The 25,832-nt window shown below is 38.2% G+C and overlaps 1 protein-coding gene across 7 annotated transcripts in view; it reads right to left on the bottom strand.

The window, feature by feature from the left end:
• The window catches only part of AHI1 (Abelson helper integration site 1), a 225,402-nt gene that overhangs the window by 41,329 nt on the left and 158,241 nt on the right, over positions 1-25,832 (bottom strand). For 3 of the 7 annotated variants that reach the window (XM_059177484.1, XM_059177483.1, XM_059177485.1), the window contains 2 exons: positions 12,296-12,458; positions 8,769-8,869 (listed from right to left, as the gene is read on the bottom strand). The exons of 2 other annotated variants lie outside the window; for them this stretch is intronic. In XM_059177484.1, coding sequence (XP_059033467.1) covers positions 8,769-8,869; positions 12,296-12,458 — 264 coding nt within the window. The remainder of the gene's footprint in view (positions 1-8,768; positions 8,870-12,295; positions 12,459-25,832) is intronic. 2 more of the 7 variants (XR_009354625.1, XR_009354624.1) reach the window with 1 other exon arrangement.

Below are 25,832 nucleotides of genomic sequence, written 5' to 3'. Positions count from 1 at the left end.
ACCTTTGAAAATATCATCATGAAGAACAAACACCGTATTATTCCATCAAACTACCCTTAAAGTTATAGTAAGATAGAGTGATGGGCCAAGTGGAAAATTGGTTTGACCTAGTATAATATCACTTATCTTATACCTTTTATGTATACTCAGATATAGTAGAGGCAAGGCTGCAGGGAGATTCTCTCGTAGCCCCTTTACCTGGCACTGGCAATTATGTAGGTCCTGGGCCTCAGGCTAGATAAACTGTGTAGACAAGTGGTCTCATCCTGCTGAAGGTCAGACGGTCCTGGAGACATGGAGGGAAACTGCCCCAATAGCAAGCAACACAGCTGCTGAGGGGAAGAGACGGAGCCAGGGCTGAGGTACATGTGTCAAATATACTATGGTTTCCTTTCAGGGTAAGAGATTCTGGAGGCTTTTCAAGTTTCCTGGTATAGAACATCTAGGGACATTACTGTTGGGGGCAGAGTCCCTGGGTGTGAGGTGACTCAGGCTTGCTTTGCTGTCCCATCACCAGGGTCCACTCACTTTCTCTGCAGACACGTTCTCTCTCTAGACTAACAGAAAATGTTCAAATGTAAATAATGGCTTTTGAAATTAATATCTTTTTCTCAAAATACAAGTTATTAAAACAAATTATAAATAAAAATATATATCAATATTGTCTGCATTGAGATTCTTCATGGGACATAAATTAGAACTTTGGTTTTATATTCACTATAAGTTATGATTTTGGTTTAGTTCTTTTCAGATGAAGGAAGAAAACTTCAAACATTCCTGAAATTTTGAAACAAATGCAAACATAAGTTAACCTTTATCTACCCAATATAACAAATTAGAGATAAATCACCTGTAGTTTCTTTGATAAACAGAATTATTAAAGTTAAAAAAAAAGACATAAATTGTTATTCTTTTTTTGGTACAAAAAGTTGGTTTTATTAAAGCACAAGGACAGGACCTGTGGGCAGAAAAATGTGGTGCTATAGCAGTATTATTCTTTAGCAATAGAGGAAAGAGGCAATAAAGTTATGATTGTATTTTAAATGATCTAGTATACATTAACTAACTTTTGGATATTTTGGAAAATGTGCTTCAAGATGCCAAAAATAGCCATAATCTATTATAAACAGGTTGTTGGATTTAACAAAATAAAATCATATTGTTTCATGGTTAAAAATAATTCAGATGCACTCCTGGTAGAAGGACCAGTAAATGGAAATTTTTTTTCTGTATGAAATGATTTGTGAAAATGATGACATAGAGGACAATGAATCCAGGCCTAATGAATTGTGACTCCTTTGGGCATGAAGAAGGTAAATGAAAATCAGATATTCTGTACAGGAAGACAGACACAAGCACCTTGAAGGCAACTTATTTACCGCCTACTGTTTTTCTGAGAGGTTGAGAGAATTACCAACATAAAATTCTGTGTGCGTTGAATGGCTTGGCTGGAAGAGGAATTACCATGGAGTTAACTGATGCCTCTGGGTTTTCTGTTTTGGTTTGGACTAGACAAGAAAAAGCTGTTCCTGCATAAAACTGGAGTCTACACTTTGGTTTAGGGGTCAGCTTTATTGAATAAGCCCTGCCTACTCTGAATCTAGATGCTAAGTAAAATACTGAAAACAATTAAAATTAATACTCTCCTCATGGGAGGAGCTGAGCTATAATGGATATTTTTAGAGTCATCTCGAAATAAGCAAAACTATTAAATATTATTCTTTTAATGACTTTTTAGAGAAAAGCAAACAAAGACATGACAGTAATGTCTCTACGCTCAGAAATAATCTAACATTCCTATGAATAATTACTACTCTGTGTCTGGCATTTACACAAAAACATAACTAGTTGTATCAGTGTTGAAACCCTTGTAGAGTAGAAGGTACTTTTCTGCTTCGGGTTTCATTTTTAGAAAAAAAAAATTTTTTTTTCAGAAATCCAAAAATACTGGGTGTTTTAGGAATTAAAAAAAGAAAACAAGTCATTTTCTCATTAGCCCGTGCTAATAAGATGTCCAGGATATATTGGTGGAAGAAAAAATTAGAATATTAAGTATGATCTTGGTTTCATGGAAAAAAAGAACATACATGAATAAAGACATGTATGTTCATATGCAGACAACATTTTTAACAGGACATGGAAGAAACTATTAGAATGAACACAAATATTAGCCAGACAGAGGGGTTTTATTTTTTATTTACACTATTGTTTATTGGTTAAAATTTTAAAACTATGAGCATATATTGCTTTTATAGTAAAACAACTTAAAATCATTAAAAATTTTTTAAACAGGAATTTTAACAACCTTCTTACCCAAATAAATGGATGACATAGATTCATGCTTAGGCTGGCAAAAATAAAGAGCCTAAGAAAATCAAGATCCAAAATACAAACACAAATAAAGGCTATCAGCACTATTTTTTTTTTTTTTTTTTCAAATCTCGGTTTTTTTCCTCTCCCTGATAGCACCAATATTCTTCCTTCTATTAGATGCAAATTTACAGCACCTCATGCTACAAATGTTCTGGAGTGAGCTTGAGGGAAGCATTCTCCTCTCACTCCCCTGCACCACAGGTCATCGCTGATGTGTCTGGGGACCTTCTGGCCTATCATGGAGAGTCGCCACCTCCAGCCCTGTGCCCGCCACCCACCCTGGGAGAGCCCGATGATGCCATCACCCACTGACACTGCAGTGAACTCGATGAAAAGCTGGAAGGTACCTGGCATGAGCAGCAACAGGGCAGGTGTGTTCCACTTGGAAGGACTTACAGGATTCAGCAGCTGCCAAGCTTTTAAAAAGGTATACTTTTACTTCTTATTCTATAGTTTGAATAGAGAAAATTTAAAGAAGAAAGAAAACTACTGAGGTTTCCTTTTTTCCTTAAAAAGTACAGATAGTACAATTCTAAAAACTTGCACATGGAGATGAACACTGTGAAGCAGATATTCACAGGAATGTGAAAGCTGGTGTGACACAAACTGTGGCTGGCTGTGCGGAGGGCAGCTGGCCGTGCTACGGACTAGTATAAGGGATAAAAGAGCATTGGTCAGACAACATGAAGGCCCAACTCTCAGCTAGGAGTCATCCTGAACAAAACTCCTACAAGTTCTTTGGATCTTGATTTTCTTATCCGTAAAATGAAGGGACTAACTAGAATCACTGCAGATGATATCTAGGGTTCCTTCCAGGTCACCAGTTCTGTCAGTCTAAGAACATAGGACCTTCCCCTCCCCAATTCTAGACACTTAACATAAAAGATTACTTTTCATGTTCTTCTTTTTAAACATATCTTTTATATGATAATAAATATGAAACTTGCTCTTGAAATTAAACATTTGATAGAATTTGTGGCAGGATCTTGATAAAATCAAACCATATATATCCTGATAAAGGAACTCAACTGAAGAAATGCAACTATGCCAGGTGCTAAGGAAGCCCAGTGACACACTTCTTAAGGGCTGGCTGTTGGCATCATGACTCAGAGTGAACCCACGGCATTTTGATTACTTGGGACAACATTACTGTTTCTTCTTTTTATATAAGCAGAGATCATTCTTGATATTTTCCCGTAGAGAGAAGTCAAACATTATTTATCTACACACCTGGTAACTCCATCCCTAAGAAGAAAACCATGTAGGATTCTATTGTAACACATGGATTCAGACCAAGTAGATCAAATCACGCTCTTCAACAAAAGAGCACCTTAAACCTTAAAGGCCATTGGAGTTCCTTCTCAACCATGAGAACTTTACTACTCCTTTGCCCACATGGAGTCCTATCCTCTGCAACTTCCTTGCTTTACCTATTTTAAGTTCTAAAATGCTTTACATTGCATTTCTTGTAAGTTCCTTTAACTCTATTTAGAATTGGTGAGGGCAGCAGTGAGATTAGGGTCAAGATGGATATTCGAAGAATTGGTCCACTGGGATATAAATATAAAGGTATACATTAAATACAGAGATCAGTCTGTGAGAGGAAAAAGCATAGAACACTAAAAAATCAACAAAGACTACGATGCAGTGAGTTCTTCTAAGTGGAGGAGGGGTGGCAGAGGTAGTGAGAACCAGGGACTCTGAGAAGCAGGTAAGAGGTCTCTGTCCACAGGGACATCAGGAAGAGGAAGGGGCAGTACCAACTTCCCAGGCAGACAGTAAGATACTGACCAAGTTTCTTGTAGCTCCTCCTCCAGCTGAGGCAGAAGGAGTTCAAGGCTACTGCACATAGACATGGGGGTTGAGTAACCCAGATTTGAAAGGTCAGCATGATGTGGAGTCAGGGATACCAGTAAGTCACTGTAAGTAAACATTATGTCTTTCATAGCATCTCACACAGTTCTTGACACAGACTAGGAATATTGTGAGCTGTTACAATGAGTCCCTGTGTTAATGTTATAAATGCTTTCATTGCATTAAATGTCTTTAGGTTGTAAGTTTACAGCAGTATCTCCTTAAATTCTTAAATCTGGTGCTCACTTCCAAACAATGGATAATGTTACACATGCAACATGTGCCCAAATTCCTTAACAATCCTTTGAGCTGTATCCTCTGTTGTCCCCATACTGTCACAGGCAACCACTGCCATATGTCCTTGCTGTATTTGAAACTGGCGCTTTACCTAGAAACTTTTTTTTTTTTCCAGTTCTTTGTAGCACAGGCTATTTGTTCTCACATAACCCAATCATGAACCCCAGGAATCTGGAGTTAACACTGGCCCCCTCTTAGCTCTCTGTTGCTAATTTTAGGTTATTATATTTTCTTTTTTTTTTTTTTTAAGGTAAACTCTATACCCAACAGGGGCTTGAACTCACAACCCCAAGATCAAGAGTTGCATGCTCTACCAACTGAGCCAGCCAGGTGCCTCACAGGCTATTATACTTTCAAAGCACTCCTCCTTGGATGCCTTGACACCTGCCTAGACCATCTCTTATTTGTCTCTGTAGCTGTGACCTTCAGACCTCACAGTCACTCTAACACATAATGGTTCTCAATGTTGGCCACGCATTAAAACAATCTGGAAAGCTTTTGAAATCTACCCATGCTGAGCTCCCATTCTAAGCCAATTCAATTACTTTGTCAGTATAGGGACTTGCCTCAGTATTGATTTTTTAAATTTCTTAGTTGATTTCAATGTGTAGTTGGGTGAGACACAAAGGACTTCAGCTCTTGCTTTCCCAGTGTCCCCTGCATTCCAACCTCTGCAACAATCCCAGAACTTGAAAATCGAAGAGTACAACCTGTCCACAACTCTGGGTCCTAATTCCTTGGCCAGTTCAATTTGAATCATGTGTCCTTCAATAGCACTTCATCTCTTACACACACTCTGAATTTATCAGATCCTCGGGTTGCTGGACATCTGAAGTATTAAATAAGCAAAAGTGGGTGCGGGCTTACAGACCACAGTTCTGGCTTGTTAGCTTCTTTATGACACTATGCCTCCTCCAGGGTGTATGCAGCTTCCTGCAATCTTGCAGAGAATGCTGTTTTCTAAGGCGGCCAGTCTTCTGATTCCATGCCCTTTCCAATCTGGCGGGCCCTCTGTGGTGTGTCTGCCACTCCAGTGACTCTCTTAATAACACAATCATATCTTTTATCCTTTTGTGCTTCATCACTTTCCCAACTGCCCCAACTACCTATCATGCCAAATATGCCTTCTCTGCTGCCATGGCCAGGATGCTGAGCACTACTGAAGAAAAAAAGTCTAACTACACGGAATTATGCCTCTTACATTTTTAGGGCTCTCAGCACTACTTATGAACCTCTTTGTGTTCCAAATGAGTTCCTGCTCCTACTACCCTTGCAGGTGCTCTATGGTCACTATTCTTCTAACTGCTTTGACTTCCACTTTTGAAGTGGACCTCCTGTATGTTTTGGAGGACATAACGGTATCTGTAATTTCTAGAGTTCCACTCTATCAACTTCTCTGTATCCCTCACTGACGTAGAGAGGCACTGCTCTAAGTTCAGCACTGCTGACAGTTTTGGCCAGATAATCATTTGGTGGGGTGGGGATTGCCCCTCTGCATTCTATACGGTTAGCAATATCTATGATTTCCACCCATCAGATGCCAGTAGTAGCCCCCTGCATGCATGTATTTGCAAAAACATCTCCAGACATTGCCAAATGTCTCCTGGGAGGCAAAATCACCCTAGGGTGAGAACCACTGTTGTAAGCCAAGACTAATTTATCAACCTGTCTTTCTGATAAAAACCTCTTGCTTCCGCCAAGATCCATGTGTGCTTTCTTTATCTATCTCCAACCTGAAACTGTCCATTGGTTTTGTCTCCTTAGAATATAAATTTCCATGTCACTCTGTATTTAGAAAGTCATTTCTAGGATGCCTGGGTGGTTCAGTCTGTTAAGTGTCTGCCTTGGGCTCAGGTCATGATCCCGAGATCCTGGGATTAAGCCCTGCATCAGCCTCCTTTCTCAGCGGGAGGCCTGCTTCTCCCTCTCCCTCTACAACTCCCCCTTCTCAAGCTCACTCTCTCTCTCAATAAATAAAATCTTAAAAAAAAAAAAAAAGTCATTCCTAGAAGTGTTTTGCCCACCAGTCACCATGTGACCTTTTTTTCCCCTCCAAGTGAAGCTCTGGGAATGACTTCCATGAGTTCACTTGCTGAGGCCCCACTGCACTCTTCAAAACTTGTCATGCTAGTATCAATCACTGATACTTCTGCACGGTGCCAGCATTCTCCTGATCACTAAATGGTCAGACAGACTAAATGACTGGCTGCCTCTGACACTACTGACTATACCCTCCTTGACCCTCTCTTGTCCCCTGGTTTCCAGAATACTTTTCTTCTGGTTCTTCCTTCCACTTCGATTATTTTTTCTTGATCTCTCCTCTTCTTCAGACTGTCCCTTAAATAACAGTGTTCATTTGGGATTCTGTCCTTGGCCTTTCTCTCAGAACTCTACAACATTTTTTTCTTCTGGGCTATCTCCTTTGTTACAAGCTTTAACTCTTCTGCTGTAATATACTAAATACACTAACTCTTCTCCATGTGATCTGAAGCCCTACCTTTTCTCAGATTCCAGTCCTGCATGTCAGACTCCCTAGGGAATATTTCTACAGACACCGCTAACAAATCCAGACACCTAAAATGGAACTCATCACAGCCTCCTCCCTACCACTGCCTGTCTCTAGATCTCCAAATCCACATATCCTTATTCTTTTATTATTTCTGTGATACCATCATCTATTCAGTTGTATAATAAGCCAGGGCTTTAGCACAATCCTAGATTCCAATTTCTCTAATCATATCCAATCAATCATAAAATCCTGTCAATTATACTTATGTCCTCCTCTCCATCCCCACTAGTTCAGGTGTTTATATTTTATCTCAATGGTTTCCTAATGATTTTCCCTGACCCAGGTCTTAGAGACCTCTAATATAATCACTGTGTGGCCACCAGAATGTATTTTTAACATGCAAATCTGTCCATGTCACTCTCTGGACTACCTCTTCTAGGGGATCTCCTTTGTCTGAAGGATTTACAACCCAAACATCTCAGCAGAGCACACTAGGCTTTCCACGGCCTGGCTGTTATATTTCTCCCATCCTCTCCGTTAGCCCCTAAGATTTCCAAACAGAACTGTACCATACCACACCACACATTTCTCAAGTTATTCCCTCTGCTAGAATGTCTTTGTCTACGAATCTCTACCTAGCATATACTTTTTCATCCTGCAAGCCTTAGCTCAAGCATGATCCCCTCTGGAAACTCCTCCTGGACTTCCCAGGGTACAGTTAGAGGGTTTCTTCCTGGGTATTTCTAACCCTAACCCAATGCATGGTGCACATATCTTTATTACAGTTCCTGCCACAGTCCGCTGGAATTGCCATAGTCTGTGGCTGTCTCACCCACTGGCCTGCAACCTCCTGATGGGGAAGTGCTTTGCCTACTCAATCTTGTTCCACTGAGGATCACAGAATGCCCAGCATTGAAATAAGCCCTCAGTAAATATGGCTGAATGACCGGATGACACATGAGAGGTTCCACTGTCAAAACACTGTTGGGGGGACCACAACTGTATCATGACATGGAATTTGTACAAAAAAACGTACATCAGTTCAAGGAGTCAAGAAGTGAAGTCATTCAGCCTAAGGCAAGAGCTAATGTTACATAATAAAGTAAGTTTAATAGGTAATATATATGATGGTACAGTGCTTATTAAGTTTTTCTACCAAAGTAGCACCATCAACAAAAGAATACTGACTGATATCCCTGGGGGATCTGATGGCACAGGCTAGAAACGGGACATTTCTCTAGCTAATATATCCATATTCACTTTAACTTGAAAACATTTTTGAAGTACTTAGCAAGTAAGAGGAATGCTCCCGGAAAATAGAACCTACTTATTCTGTGGGCCCCAGGGACCTTTAGTGTTACTGTGTACTGCTCCGGGGGCACTGATGAGAGTGCCAGAACCACAGCTGCAGAAATAAGTGTCCGCTGGATACTGCACACACCTCAAGTCCCAAGTTTCAGTCTGGTTCCATGTCCCATCACTTAGGCTGTGACTTGGGGCCTACTTTAAACTCTCTGAGCCTCCTTGGTTTCCTTATCTGGAAAGTGGCTTTAATAATATTATGCTAATGATTATAAAAATAATATTTTCCTTATATATTCCATAATGGTGTCAATAGTCAAAGAAATAATAATGAAAGCCATGAAATATATAAGAATGAAAAATTAAGTAGTATTTTATACAGAGAGAGCAAAAATTAAATTCATGGGCGATCTATACTCTTGAAAACATTTACCTTTTGAGCAGCTGAAGAAGGTTTTTCCACTTTGGTTTTTTCCTTTGGGGTTAAAGGAGGGGATCGCTTCTTTATCTCTGGAGGCAGTTCTTGATATAATGCTGGAATTGAAAAAGGAGTGCATGTAATCAAACTCAGGAGTACTGAGCCAGGGGGGAAAATAAAATAGTAATGGAGAGGGGGCAGATATGAAACTAAAGATCTTGATATTCACTTCCTTCGTGTAACAATAAGCTACCTGGTACTTAGTGTTAAGGAGATCTATAGCTATGCACATTAGTTATTAAAAGAACATAATTTATGGTTAGGAAGTTTTCATCAGCAGGATTTCAGAAACAGAAAACAGGTCCTTTCCACTTATTATGCGGTCATGCAGAGACTTGCTTATTTTATCTCAATTCACATTCACCAGGAACCTGCCATATGCAAGGCTGTCTGCTGGGTACTGCTGGAGCTGACAGAAGATGATCAAAAGACAGTCTTTGTTCTCAAGGAGCTTACAATCTGGTTGGAGATAGTACGTTCACAAGTAAGTGTGACATACAGCACAATGTGACATTATTCTGAAGAGAGATAATAAAGACAGATTCTGATATGGATAGCAAATGTCCAGTGCAAGAAGTGGTAAGTGTGTCAGACTCTGAAGAACAGGTAGGATTTTGCCAGGCAGAAGTGTGGACAACGAATAATTTGGGAAGATGGTACAAAAGAAATGAGCACAGGGCTAGGGCTACACATAACCTTGAATTTGTTCACAGGGTTGAATTTGAGATTATATAATTGAGATACATAATTTGAGAATATATAATTACATAATTGAGATTATATAATAATAAAATATACATATAATTTATATAATCTTTTAATCTACAGTGTGGACTCTAAAAAGTTATATGGGAATTTTCAAGGACTAAAAAGAAAACGTGTTTCAGTGAAATGACAACCCTGGGCGACTCTCAATTGAGAGAAATTGGTAAAATACACCAGACTGAAATTCTACAACTATAAGATATATTAATTGGCTTTGTGTATGGGTTGACTTTATTAATGGCTTCCTTCATCTCTTATTGGAAAGGGTATTAGATGTCATTTAGTGAATCTGTTCATGTTTTTCTTTCTGGTGCCTTAAGATACAAAAGGAGTAAGTTCTTTATAATGATGGGGGGGAACTTCCATTGTGTTGGTCTCTTAGAGAACATGGCTTTTAACTGAACAGCTGGTAGAGATTCTGTTCACATCTATACATTCCTTTAGAGCATTTGCCTGGCATATTTGGCTTCAGATAAAGATAAAGGACAATTTCTCCTACTATTTTTTAGAGTGGAATACACTGCTGATGGTCTTTCCCCCCCTCCAATGTTAAAACTGAGCAGGTGAGTTTTTGTTAAATTCAGATTATAAAATAGGATAAAAGAGAAAAGAAGATAACCCCCGATGAAGTGAGAATTTCAAACATTATATTCTCAGGTTTTCTGAGAATTCTTTGTTTGTTCTGGCCTTTAAAAGCCTTTTTCAAGAAGCAGTGACTGATGCCAAAAGAAAGTATTAATTCTTCTGGGATACAATATGGAATTCTGGCAGTTGGGAGGATGATCACTACTTGAAACATGGAATTAATTTCTGCATGCAGCCACCAAGCAGCACTGCGGTATGCTATAGAAGTTGCACTTTGGTTATTATGGAAAAAAGCTAACTTTAGTGGATTTTTAACCCACTGTGGATAAAGTATCTACAGCTTCTCAAGATTCATAAGCTTAAGAGGTTATTTCTGCAAATTAACTAGATTCTAAAGTTAAAAATCTTGATACCATCCTCTCTAGACATACACACATCACCTTTATCCTGTCTAGTGAAAAAAAGAGTTTAAATGTTTCCACTCGTGTCTAGAAGAAACAACAACTCTAATATCCAGTTAAAATTACAGACATACTCTGGAGCCACTATGATTGCACAGGCAGCTCTCCTGATTTGGAAATGGAAGCTACTCCTGCTGCACTAAAGCTGCTGATGCAGTGAGAAAGCCATCACTGTGAAGGGGAGGGAAGAAACTGGGATATGTGAGGCAACCTGGAAGTGGCAAGTACTGAGCTTGTGAAAAATGACTGGGAATTAACTTGTCCTAAAATTTCTTCCTTCCACACTGCCTTAATTTTTCTCCATTACATATCCTCTTTAGAACATTAAAAGTAGCTTAGGAGCTATCAATAATTTAGTACTCAAAGAAGAATTACAACAGTGGCATGGAGGAAATGAAGATTTTTGTTATGAGGGAGAGAAGTGGGTAATTTTTGAGACACTTAGCACTTTTGAGGGAAGGAGTTTGCTGAAAGCAGCAGATAAGCTAAGGGAAAGAGCTGCAGGGACAGCGAGCCCTGGAGAGTGGGGCAGGGGGGCCCTGGGAAGTACCAGGGTGTTGACAGGGTGGTGGGTGCAGAAAGAGAACGAATTTCATCTGTGCCTAGCCCAGCACCCAGTCCCCATGGATGAAGTTATTCTTCCTGTTTTCCTTCATCTCCTTTGCTTTCAAAATCTAGAACTTAGGTAGGAATCAATACTACTTTTGTTCAGCCAGTTTGGGTTAGATGGGGCTTTACAGACAAACCTGAAAGTCAACTGTTATTTATAATAATTTCTTCTTTGCGGAAACAAAAGACTTAATGATAATGATTCAAAAGGGAGTATTTTCAAGGCTGTCTAGACTACCTTTTAAACCAGAACTATACAATTTCAGTGTTTCTGGAAGGAAGCTTAAAGGTGACAGGGCTAACTTCCTCATTCTACAGGAGGAAACTGAGGAGTATCGGTATTAGTGTCAAGTTTTCCTGACCCTTGAGTACTGGGCTTTCCTACCATACTACCGAGGGAACTGCCGATAGGAAGCATTCTTCTGAAGAAGCCCTGCTATACTTCTCCTCTTTCCTCAGTCTGTAAGCTATTTCATTTCCAGCTTCTCTGTTATCAGTTCTATTTGCGCCTCTCAAGGCCTGAGAGTAAATCGACAGCTCTCACAACTCCCGTGTAGAATTTCTCCTCCAGCTTCTTTCTTCTCACAAATGGGAACTTTATTTACCCAAGAATGAAACAAACTACTGCAGGTTTGTTTCAGCAGGTTCCAGCTGGGACTAAGGTATGCAAAGTCAAAGAATTGGACTTGGGGAACTAGAGGTTCTGAAGGTGCCTGTTAACTGAGGAGCCGCTGTGGCCAGAGGAGAGCTGACACAACTGTGTGCAGAGCAGGGGGCGGGCGGAAAGGGCTGAAGAACAATGTCTCGGTAGCCAGACAGGCAGGGCCCCCAGGATGAGTCTGTGAAGCTGATATTCCAATCTCAGAATGGAGTAGCTTTCTCAAGCATTACTGCCCCCTCTTTTTATTTATTTATTTTTGCATCACGAGAATAAAAAGTGATACTCATTGGTAAACATAAGCAAAAGTTACAAAGCAAGTAAATTAAAGAGTAGCAAATGATAAAATCTTGGACTATCAGTTATACCATATTCGTAAACCAGGAAGGGAGCATAAAACTTACTTTCACTAGCCACATGATTAGCTGGAAAATAACCTTCCTGTCCCTTTCCTATGCTGCCATACCACCAGTCTTCATTATCTTTGAAAAACACTCGGATAATGTCTCCGCGATGGATGGTTAGTTCATCTGATCGATTCGCTGTGTAGTCATAAAGAGCCACTACCTACGAGAGAGATAAGACCACCACAGCTTTATCACAACTGTACCACAGAGAAAACCCCCAACATTCACTTCCTCTTGCAGAAGAGCAGCTGAAACCAAAGCAGTACTTTGGTAAGCCTGAGGCTGTCTCAAGGTTTGCTAATGGGATCAGGGGTGGTGGGAACACAGCAGGAGAAGCAAGATAAAAGACTGTGGGATTGAGAAATGGTTAAGTGCATTCAATACACTAAGATTAGCTTCAAAATAGCAGATGTTAATTTTTTTTTTTAACAAGTGAATTACTTGTGAAGCAAATAAAAAAAAGGCTCACACACCATTTACTTTCTTAGAATTTTTATACTACCTTCAGATCCCATTCTCCCATCTCTAAGCAGATGTATCCGAAAAAAAAATTCTTCAGAATGTCAACAATTTTTTAAAAAGGAAAGAGCAATGAAACAACTTGATTACATAACTTCATTGTGATCACTGGGTTTAAGTTTCTTTTTAAGATATATTTCCTCCAAAACACATGCTCTTTGGTATTTTCTATCCATAATTTAAATCTTTTGACTACCTTTAAAACACTCTTAATAAGGTTATTTTCACTAGATACAAATTAAAGTGGTAAAGCCTTTCTATAAGAATTCTCTGTGTTGTACAGTAGACACTATATTTGATTTTTTTCTTTTCCAAAAAGTAAAATCAAAATGAATGAGTACACGGAAACTTAACAAATCCCTTATAGCAGTTACAAGGAAGACGCAGACCTTAATCTGTTTTATATGTCATGCATTGTATAATGTAGGACATAGTATGTGTACTAAAGAGTAAACTACTTCTTTTCCTACTTAAATGGGATTTGAAAATTAATAGGCGGTGCCTGGGTGATTCAGTGTGTTAGGCGTCCTACTCTTGATCTTGACTCAGATCCTGATCTCAGGGTCATGAGTTCAAGCCCCACACTGAGCATGGAGCCTACTTAATAAAAAAAAAAAATAAAAAAATAAAAAAAAATTAACAGGTTATACAACTATATATGTAATGGAAAATTATCATTATAATCTTTTGTATTTAGGTTGAGTACTCATTCACTTACTTAACAAGTATTTACTGAAATCCTAATGTGCCTAGTACAAGGCTAAGGCCTACATATACAATAAATAGGATCCTTTCTAGAAGGGTTAACTCACTTAGGCTCTGCAGGAAACAAAGGATAATCAGGAATTGGCTAGGTGAAGAGATGGAAAGTGTGTCTTGGGCAGACTGTACCACATGTGTGAGAGTCCAGGGAAGAGAAACCTACAATAGACGAATACGGTGGGAGCCTGAATTAGAGGTTTAAGAGCCTCACTAGCCAGGTGGGGGAGGTGAGGCTGCAGGGGTTAAGTAGGGGCCAGATCATGCACGCTACAGGAGCTCATACTCATACTACCAGCAATGGGAAGAGATAATGGTTTTATGTAGGAGATGCCATAAGAGTTCACAAAACTCTGGATGGTGCTTTTAAAATTAATTTACAGTATTTATTAACACATTAACCAGGAGATTTTAGTGGATAAATCTGGAAATACCTGCTGTCACTACCTGGTAAAAGGGCAGTAATAATAATTTAAGTCAAATGGTACAAATGCCATTCCAACTGTACTGTTTAGCACAGTCTGTAATTCACAATGCATTACTCAGGATATTGTTTCAAGTTTACAACTCTCTTATGACTTTGAGTGTATTGATGTCAAATCACTTATGTAACAGTGGAACTTTTAACTCTTCGCTTCCTTCTTTCGTCTCCAAACCTTTTCTCCTTTATTCTTCTACCTGGTACTATCACAGAAGAAAGCTAATGAAAATGTTCTGAGTGCCTGCCACATTCTAGGTATGATGCTAGTGGCTTATACAGTTCTTATACAATCTGTAGGGCAATCCTGTCAGGGTATGAATTCTTATTTCAATTTCATAAATGAGAAATGTTATGCACAGAGAAATTTAGTAACTTACTAAAGTTAACTATGAGTTACACTTTTTTTTTTTCCTTCAAACTAAATACATGTATAGGACATCCCAGTCTAGAATCAAACATTGAAGAAGCAGCAGCAGAGGGGAAGGGAGGGGCAGAGATCCTAATCCCTCGTGAAAGATCAGACATTTTTTGGTGGCACTATTTAAGTGACTGATTGCAGAGAGGACCAGCAATCCTGGGCCACCAGCAGGTCTACTGTGCTCCTTTCAAGACACCTGAGACCCAGTCCCAGAAAACTGTAAGCATCCGCTGCTGCTGTTCCTCATCCTAGCTCTGGTACATGGAAATAGTACAACTCTGATGAATCTTACGGAAGTAGAAAGGCCGTGTGCACTTATTTCTCTGAATAAGTGCTGAGGTAGCTGCTGGGAAGAAGAGTACAAGAGATTCAGCTTAGGCAAGAGAATCATTCAGGGAATTCCACATCAGGCTTGTGTCCTTCTGCGGATTTTGATAATGTGGAATTCATCAAACTGGAGTCAGAAAGCCTTTCCTGAATTGTCTACCAGGGCCGGATGATAAGAGTTACTTCAGAGGTACAGGGGTCCAAAAGATATAAAGATTCTACATTTCCATTTTCCAATTAAATTATCCATGGATTGCCCTCCTCATATAATCAAATCTAGCACACCAGTTCTACATGGCTTTCCAGTCCTGGTAAATACGTTCCACCCTCTACATCCCTGTTGTGGACTGAATTGTATGCCTCCCCTTCCCCCTCCTCACCCGCTCACCCCCCCTCCCCGAATTCATAGGTTGACGCTCTCATCAGGTGACTGTATTTGGAGAGAGGGCCTTTAAATAGATACTTAAGGCCAAATGAGCTCATATGCGTGGGGCCCTAATCCAACAGGACTGGTGTCCTTACAAAAAAGAGGAAGAAATAGCAGGATCACATGTGCATGAGAACACAGGAGGACATTTTGAGAAAGCAGCTGTATGTAAGCCAAGGAGAGGTATCAGAAGAAACTGACCCAGCTGGCTACTTGATTTTGGACTTCTAGTTTCTAGAACTGTGAGCAAATACATTTTTGTTGAAGCCCTCAGTTGATGGTACTTTGTTACAGCAGTCCTGGCAGACTAATACAGTTCTACAGCTGGATGGTGTTGGGCAATCACTCACTACGGCCTGTCATGGCACTGCAAATGGCCAATACTTCACTTCCAGCTATTTTGGGTCCTTACCAGCTTACAGTACTGCATCCAACACCATAATAGTATTATTTCCTGATGCAGAAACAATGAATGGCCTTGTCACCAATATCCTCAGGAGGGAGATAGCTAGGGAGGCTACATCTCTCAAAGCAAAGGAAGTATTTGGAGAATCTCATCCTCATACCATTACTGACATGAAAGTGCAAAACTGCTATACAGTGAGAAATCAGTGTGCTTCACATGCCAAGTCTACATTATGGCAGTGGAATTATGACCATTCCTTCCTCATACTGAAGGTACAGCCATGTGGCTTATGATAATCTGCTTTACATTCCAGTGTGTGTTTTCATCCAATATGCCATCTTCTCATTTGAGGACTACTTACTCTCTTCTGAGCATCTTAGTATACACAGTAAACTTCTCTGCTTGTTTTGATTTGCAGTGGATTCTGTATAAATTGTCTTCCCCATCTCCAATTACACTTTGTTATAATCTCACTGTTTCAGAGTAAAGTAAAGCTCCATAAAAAAGTTGGGAGGGGTGCCTCGGTGGCATAGTTGGTTTAATGTCTGACTCTTGGTTTTGGCTCAGGTTGTGATCTCAGGTTCCTTAGAGAGTGCCCCGCATGGTGCTCTAAGCTCAGTCTGCTTGGGATTCGCTCTCTCCCTCTCCTCCTCCCAGTCATGCTCTCTCTCTCTCAAGTCAATCAATCAATCAATCAATCAATTTTAAAACAAAAACCAAAAAATGTTGGGAGACACAATCCCATCAAGAGGTGTGTTTTAAATTAATCCTGCATCTATATTTTCTCTGTCTTCTGGTAGCTCTTGTCATTAGTCTTGACCATTCTTGTGATGAGTATCTTTTACAACATACCACACAGTGTTCTGGAACTTACATGACAGAGTATCTTCGGCAAGATCTTTGAGCTGACAGAGGAGTTATGACATCTTTCTGCAAAAGAAGTTTAAAAGCATTCATTTACGTGCCCATCCTGGTAATGACAGGTCTGGGAAATGGTCAAATTTTGTCCATGATTCAGATAGAGTCAGAGTTCCTTTTTCTCATAGCCAGCCAAACTGCTTGGGTGCAGGCATGAGGGAGGTGCCATTATGGGTTTTTTGTTTTGTTTTTTAGTTAATTAATTTCTTGATGTTCATTTTTCAGTCTTCCAAGCAGTGCTTGCCAAAGACAATTTCTTGGTTTAATAAAGCAGAGTCTGTCAGGTTGTTTTAAGAGATTTAGGTGAATTCCTCTTTATGTTATCTTCTGAGAGATTTTTCATGATTATTGTTGTCTCTGAAGAAGTGTCAATGGTTCTTGAAACCAGTGTACTGAAGGAACATTAACCAGTATTTTTCAGCAGCAGAGATTTCTTGCAACTTTGTCTCTAAAATAATCAAAGAATCAATATTCATAATGGTTCCAAGTCATTCAACAGGCTAAGTTATGTTGAATAAACTCAGACACCTGAGTACTTTCTCCTCTCTGATTGCCCCAGCTGACTCTCTGGTCACTGGGGAACTTCTTTGTGCTAGGCTGCAGCCAATGTGCATCTGGATCCCATCACCTTCCCTCTGCTTTCTTCCTTGCTTAACTTGATTTCTGACTTCCCACCTCTAAATACTCTTGAAAGAATGAACTTCTCTTGTTTTAAGCCATACCATATTTATGCTAATTTGTTATAATAGCCCTAGAAAACTAATATATATGAATTTTACTTTGGGGAATGTTGGATTTTCTTGTACTCCCTTAAAGAGTATAAGACCTTTGTACTTGTACAAAGTGTTGGACCTTTTTCTGGCATGTAGTTACTTGTTAGTTTTGTTAGGGAACCTGGACTGGATCCTGATGGAAGAACCAAGGGGCACTCAGAGACTTTGGACAACTGGAGGTTTTTTTTTAACACTGGTGGGCTCAGAGGAGAGTGTTCTCCAAAGGTCTGACACCCCCCCACCCCCCCAGCACAAGCAGGGAGGGTAGTTTATACCCTTCTACTTCTGCATACTTGGTACTTTTGACATGCATGCGGGAAACTGGGTAGGGAAGAAGAACCTGAAAGGGCTTTGAGACAGGAACTGGAATTCCCTTGCTGCTTTAGTTTGTTATCTTAGTGTACAGTTTTCCCCTTATCAGTTTTCCCCTTTCCAGGTTTGATTTTAAGTTGGTTAGAGTGGATTAGGGAGGATTTTAGTCTAGGGCTCAGTAACCCCCACTACCAGGGTGTGACCCTCCTGATAATTCTACTTGATGCCCACATATTATAAGGTTTGTTTCAACCTGGCTGTCGGGAATATGAATTGTTCCCATTCTCTGTGTAGCCTACTAATTCCTGATGGTTCTTTCCTTATGGAGATTTATCCCAAACATGGGCACATCAGTACTCAGCCAAAGACTTATTAAGGGTACTTTTATGGTTACTGGCAGGATTATGACCAATTAATGTAAGGTGAAACAAAAAAGTAACATCTCAGTAATTGTTATTTATTTATTTATTTATTTTTGCCAGATGCCTTGGTACAGTTAAAAGCACAGTAACTAAAATGTGTAGTTTTAGTGCTCATGATAAAGGCACTTACAACCTTATTATATTTTTCGCATTCCTTAAGAAAGCACATTAATCTTTTATAGAGAAATATTTAAGTTACATAAGCCTAACTTGTGCACAAGTGATAATATGACCTTTTTTTTTTTTTTTTTAAATTTTATTTTATGTATTTTCTCCTCATGAATGGCCCTCTCCTCTATCCTTAGAGTGACCTCTGGCTGTGTGGCTGGTCTTGTGATTTTTACCACTCTGGGTAAACAGAAAGCGACTCACATGCTCTTGAATGTTCTTAGAATTATTGGAGCAAAGAGAGCAGATATTTCTTTTTGCAGATTCCGTAAGGATTGTGCAGAAATGGGTATGGTTTAAGCCAGGCAGCTCCACTTACAGCACTGTTTTTTTATGTAGTTACAATGTGATGGGACTGCAGCTTTTTAAAACTTTGAAAAAGCCTGAGAGACGTAACTGCTACCTGAAACAAAATATTTATAATAGTTTGTGTCTCAGATGCTGTTTCTAACTGCTTGGACATTTAGGAAACATTCTTAATGAATCTGTAAATCTCTGAGGACAGGGATCCTGCTGACCCCTCCCCCTCCCCTCCACTTCTTTTCAGTTGTAAACTTCTTCATAGAAGAGGTCTTAGGTACAGCTGTAGCACTTCAACTCAAACAACAGTTTATACATCTTGATTTTTTTGTTGTTCGTTTGTTTTGTTTTTTCTTTTTTTAACTGTGTATTTCTTTGGACTTAAAATGGCTATGACAGCCTCATCACAGTGTTTTCAATCCTTTCTGGGTTAAAGCTGAACTTTCCATCTGTCAGCGCCTGTCTTCTTTGCTAGTTTCTGTCCTTGTTCTACAAACACAGGTCTTTCTTTTATATTATTCAGTCTTGCTAAAGCTTTGGGATCACCTTACAGATCAGTCTGAGTTCCTGTTAAATGAGGCACATTTAGTGTGTATTCCCTAAGTTCTGGTGCCTATTTCTCCTTCACATTTTTTTTTTTTTAAAGATTTTATTTATTTATTTGACAGAGGGATCACAAGTAAGCAGAGAGGCAGGGGGAAGCAGGCTCCCTGCTGAGCAGAGAGCCCAATGCAGGGCTTGATCCCAGGACCCTGAGATCATGACCTTAGCAGAAGGCAGAAGCTCAACCCCCTGAGCCACCCAGGTGTCCCTCCTCCTTCACATTTTGAAATGAGGCCACAGAGCAGCAAAGGAAGACAACAGAAACTGGATAAGCTAAAGGCCTCAGACAACCATAGTCCTCCTGTCTGATCACACTTGTTGTGTCAGAGTCTCATGAGGTGCTGCCTGCTCTGCAGATGGTGGGCCCCACTGGCTCAGGAAGGTGTCAGTGGCACAGAGCTCAGGAGTAAACTTGCCCAGCACCCTGTCTCACTGAGCACCGTGCACTTGAGCATTGGTGTGCCAGCTCACCAGCCAAGCTGCAGCCAGCCAGCCTCCACATTAGGCCCCCTTTCCTGCCCTGGCTCTGCCTGCCCACTGCCCCCAGTAATTACTTAACAAGTAAAATAAGCTTTAAGAAAGCCCCATTCCTCAATAACATCAATTACAGAATATTTGATCATTATTATGAAAATAGAAACAAGGAACAGATTAAAAAATGTTAGCAGGAAACCAAATTTGACAACAAATTCTGAATTGCACAGAAGTGCATTACTGAATATCCAAAGACTAAATACTTTTCTAAGAGTGACACTGGACCTATATTTTACTTCATGCAAGGAGTAAAGAAATATACAGCCCTATGTAAGCATCATGTGCTAAAATATACACGATCTCTTATGATTATTTCCGTAAGTACTGTGTAAGATACCCAAAAGATATTTATAAAAAAGACACCAAGAAAAAAAAAAAAAAAGACACTAAGGTCCTGTTATTTTGAACTGATCTTATCTGGATAATAATAATAAATTAAGAAAACAGAGATAAAAAAGTAAATAATTGCACAAAGTTTATTGTTTCTGTACCAAACTATCTGTTTCTATCCTGCTATATAATGTGAACTTTATATACACTTCATCAGACAAATATTTGAAAATATTTGATCCAAATACCTTCCGGTAAAGTAACTAGGGTAATGGAAAGAATACTAAACTAGGAATCAAAACTTTGAGTTTCCAGTCCTGTTTGGGGCATCCAAGGCTGAAGCATACCACAAAAACACACACTGATGTCTGTAGATGATGAAGGGGTGTGGGCCTGATGCTATGTATGTATATGGTATACCCTCCAGCTTTAAAATTCTCTTATACCAGGCACTCCAATAACTATACTAAAAGAAGAGCATTCATAGATTTTAAAGTAAATTCAAAATATTAATTTGTTGGGTAATAGTGTAACTGTATAATTTGTGATCATCCATGAATTGGAAAAGCTTGTTTGACTGCTGCAACACTACAGAGGATAAGCCTCCTGGTAATAAATAAAGAACAATGACAGTAAAACATTTCTTCTGAATTAACATTTGGAAATACTACTTCTTTGACAAATATGAATGGCTTGACCTTTGGACTTCAGAAATAAAGCTACTCATTTTATACAATGATTAGTATTCACTTAAAACGTTTCTTACTGGAAATCTAATTTATATATTTTGTTACAGTGAATCTTTAGTGCTTCATTTGAAAAGGCTCCAAAATGTATCTTTTTGTTGAGATGTGTTTTAAAAAATCAAGAGAATGATGCAAATTTTTTTGGACTAGACTACAGATTTTTGTTTTGTTAGTGAAGAAAAAAATGACACTGTAATTTAATTTTCCTTCTTGGGAGGGATAGGAAAGGAAGAATTATGAATCACTGGTTTAGATTAGGGTCCCAAAAGTGTGGTCTCCAAACCAGCAACAGCAACATTACCTGAAGTTTGTTAGAAATGCTAATTTTTAGGGGGAGGAAAAAAAAAAGAAATGCAAATTCTTGGGCCCCATTCCAGAGCAATTAAAATCATACATTCTGGGGATGGGCCCAGGAATCTGTGTTTTAACAAGCCTTCCAGATGATTCTAACATACCTAAAGTTTATTTAGTTAATACTTTATTTCAATGATCTACTTTATAAAACATGCATACTTGTTTTTTGCACATATCAAGTATGCAACTGAATGGGTAAGAAACATAAAGCCAAATCTTTTAACAAAGTGTTATTGGCAAAACTTAAAAAAAAAAAAAAAAAAAGTGAACCTGTTCCTCCTTTCCTATTATTTTTACTTATGTCACTTAGCTTTCCTCTTGTCTTGCTGAAATGTTGACTAGCTCCAGATTTGAGTAATTTAACATCTATTTTGTCATTTTATCAAAAAGCACATGCTCAAACTGCAACTACGAGTCAGGGCAAATATTTCTTAGGTTTCCCTACAATCTCTTGAGGATTAGTAAAACTTTTAAAATAGAAAAATAAGCACAATTGAAAAATCAAATCTGTTCATCTGGCAGTAATTATGACATCCCTACTATGAGTGAGCTACTCTTACAGGCTAGGAAGACAGCAGGGAACCATACCAAAAAAGATCCATGCTCTAAGAGAGCTTATGTTTTATTGCACGTTTCATTGTTTTTGGTCTGGTAGCTCTTTTCCAAAAAGGGATATTCTTAGTATTTGTAAAAGTTACTCTTCTGTTTATCTACTTTGAAGTTGCTGATACATAGTACCAGGGTATATGCTCATATTAAATTCTAAAATAATAATTTATAATTCCTTCAGAAAAGGATGATGAATTTCTTTATTCTCTTAATAAACCATGAGCTATGAGTAAATAAAAAAGTATTAATAAGAAAGAGCTAGATGCAGATAACACATCTAAACAAAAATAAATTCAAGTATTTGCAAAGAACATATTTATGAACAATTTATAGACACAGTTTTAGTAGTTATAAATTTTATACTCCATGGTTTAAACAGAGTGTTTTATAGAGATTATAGATAGAGATATATCCCTTATGATAAGTGAATGTTCTTCCTTTACTGTACCGCATTTATTACTTGGTTTTATCTATGTGTAGATGCTGCTTTCCTGGCCAGGTCTTTTCATAAGTCATAGAGCTGTGAGAGGTAGTAAAAGAATTTTTAAAATACTGAAACATGAAAATTTATAAATATTAAAATGAAAAAATGTATAAACTTGTGAAGACTATACAGACAAACAGATAAATGTTAAAAACTTAAAAATAAATATAGGTAAATAAGTTAGGAAACGGTCTTCAAATAGACCTGTATTGCAAAACTACTTAGGAAAAGTCTTTTCTAAACTTGAATAGGCATGTACAGGAACTCAAAAATGTCTAAGTGAGCTGCAATTTCCACTTTTTTTTTTTTTAGAGTGAAGTACAGGTGTACATCTCTGTGCTTAAACACCCACTATAGGGATAATAGACATATTACTTAAAAGTAATGTAAGGTCTGGAGACAAGTCTTTTGAGAACGAAATTTAAATCTCTTTTTGATGCTTAATGTCATCTTCAAGATTTTCTGGCCACCAACCCTAACTTTAAAGAGTTGCAGTCCTTGATATTACAGAAACTTTTGAGAACTACTTAAGAGCACCCCTAAATACATTTGTTAAATTTATTAACAGAACTCATTCAAATTATAAGCAATTTCTAACAATATGAATTAATTGATGTCTCGTTCATATAATAAATATCTCAAGTGTATGCTATATATACGGCAGTGTACACAGTATGGGAAAGACAAAGAAATGTAGCCTATGGTTCTTGACCTGAAAATGCTTAGAATAAAATTAAGAAAAACATACTGTTCCAAGCATTATATACTATAAATCTTTATTTTTAAAGTTTAGCAGAAATTAATATATTTATAAGAATCTGCTTTGTTTATGATATATTTTACATAAAAACAACACTACATTTATATGTCTTAGTCTTACTCAACCAAGGTTTTAAATGTATTAGTTCTAAAGCAAGTATATAAATCTCAGTTTGGGTCATTTCTCAGCATCGATATACATTTACTGTTATTTAATAATCTGCTATGCTATAGGTATGTATGTATTCATCTAGCTATATCCAGAAATATGTGTATCTACCATTTATTTAATATTTACTACATGCCAGGGATGTGAAAAGCACATAGGGTATATACGCATAATCCTTTTTTAAAAAAATTTTAGAGAGAGCAAGCAAGCGCATGAGTAGGGGGAGGGGCAGAGGGAGAGAGAATCTCAAGCAGACTCCCCACTGAATGTGGAGCCTGAAGTGGGACTTGATCTCACAACCCTGATCATGACAGGAGTTGAAACCAAGAGTTGGACACCCAACTGACCGAACCACCTAGGTGCACAAAATGCATATTCTATGCATGTGTGTTTGTAAACATACACACACATTCATAACCACCACCGTATTTAGTATTTATTATGCTTTTAATTTCTTTAATTACAAACTAAAATAATTTTTATTTGCCTAAATCACAGACTGGAAGATTCTAGATAGTAGTAGATCTATTTTCTCCTAGCCTATGATGGCCCTCTTAGCGCAGTGGGCAGTGTGTCAGTCTCATAATCTCCTAAGCCTATGCTTCTAATCTGTAAATTTACATATTTAATTTTGAAGTTAGAGGCCTTCATGGAACCAAGTAAATATGAGGCTGCTTGGTTCACTGTGACTTTTCTTAGGGTTATGCTGAAAGGAAGGTGTTAAAAACTTGGTATTTCTATAAAAGAAGGTACTTGAAGAAGATCATCAAAACATTTTCTTTATATTAGCTTCTTAGTCACAATTTGTTGAGGTCAATGAACTGGGAAATTAGGTGGCAAACTGAAATTGGGCTAACATGACAGCTTATATATGTATCTTAACATGTGTGCCCATCTGATTACTGCAGTTTATATTTAAGGGTGAAGGGAATTACTAAAATGACTATAGGAGGAGTTAGTTAGGAAAGACTTTGCAAAAGAAACTTGAGTAATCAGTTTATAAATGTAAAGAGAGAAGCTTTTCAGGTTGCTAATAGCTAGACATCAATAATTCACTGCTCATCTTAAGCACTGATGCTCATCTATTTCCAATTCTAATGTCAATCCAAATATTGTAGGGAAAGCTCATGTACACTCATGTGAACATTTGGTTTAGTGGGGAAGAAGATAAGAATAACAGAAAGATATGAAAAAGATTAATGGGAAACATCCCTACATTACTATATAATTTTAATTGTGTAATGTATGGAGATGTATACATATAAGTAAGACACTATAAAACTTACCAAACAGTATTTCAAATGGAAAAACAAGAATTGGCAAATAGAATTTTAAAGATGCAAATGGAAAACTTGAGCTTATGAAGAAATGAGCAGAGAAGCACTTTTGGAAAGGGGGAGAAAATCTGGCTCTTCCAAAAGGCAAGAACACTGACAAAAAATGGTCAAACCTAACTTTTTAAGAAGTCTGAATATTAGCCAAAGCACTACAACAATCCAAGGATCATGTAATCACAAAAACCCCAGATGAATCTTGGCAAACACTGCAAGATTTGTGGAGTTTTAACCTGTCCCATTCCCATTAACCTCTTGCCAGCTCTATGGCAGCCTTGAAAACAGACTCACAACTATGGTAACCAAAACCTAGCAGGCTAGCAGTGACCAGATAGCACATAATAGGCTGAAAGTCTCCAAAGTCCTATATTCAGAGAAGTACCACTATATGACCTACGTGGCAGCTCCTGAAAAGTCTGTCAAGTTCCATTCTCTGGGCTCGTCTTTACATGGTGTGACTCAGAGCCAGCAGTATGTACAGCTGTATCCTGAGGGCATTTGTCAAAAACAAAGAGTGGCAACTTAGGTGATGATATGAGTTAGGACAAATAAGGAACTGGACAAAAAACCTGAAAGACAAAATTGGGAAATGACATGTCTATAGGATACTCTGAAAACCTCTAACATTCCTGGAAACCTAGAAGGCCATGGGCATGTGCAGGACTGTGTGTATTCCCAGAGAAGGCTCTAATTTTTCATCTCTGGTTAACCTTGACAGTTTTTGCAAGCAGAAAGTGAAGTGTAAGTAAGGCATAGTTATAAGCTGCCTATTGAAGCAATGAAAACAAATCCCAACACACACACAGAACCCCTTGGAAAAGGCTACAGAACTTAGTTCCAGGCATTTAAGGAAATTTCTATCCAACCATTAACTGACCAAACAGACACCTCAGTGGTCAAACAACACAAAAAATACAGACTTTATAATATAGAATTACTCCAGGAAAGTCACCAACTAAATAAATATTAACAGTAACAATAACAAAAATGACATGCCATGGGGAGCAGGTGTAGAAAATCTAATTTCCAGATGTGCCACATTATACCATTTCAAATGTCTAGTTACCAACAAAAAATTATGATACACAAAAGGGAGCAGTAAAGTATAACCATACAGCGGAATTAAATAAGTCAACAGAAATTGTCTCTGAGGAAGCCCAGACATAGATTTACTTGGTTAAACACATACATACACACACACACACACACACGTATGTTTACATATATATGTCACAGTGATTAGAAAATACCAATAAAACCAGAAATTATTAATAGAATACAAATTCCAGAGTTTAAAACCAGAAATTACTAATAGAATACAAATTTCAGAGTTTAAAATTTGTATTAATAGAATACAAATTATAATATTAACTAGAAGCGTT

Source organism: Mustela lutreola, chromosome 6 (genome assembly GCF_030435805.1).
Source record: "Mustela lutreola isolate mMusLut2 chromosome 6, mMusLut2.pri, whole genome shotgun sequence".
Lineage (NCBI taxonomy): Eukaryota > Metazoa > Chordata > Mammalia > Carnivora > Mustelidae > Mustela > Mustela lutreola.
The sequence above is the reverse complement of the archived record's forward strand: the minus strand, read 5'-3'. Positions and strand labels throughout refer to the sequence as shown.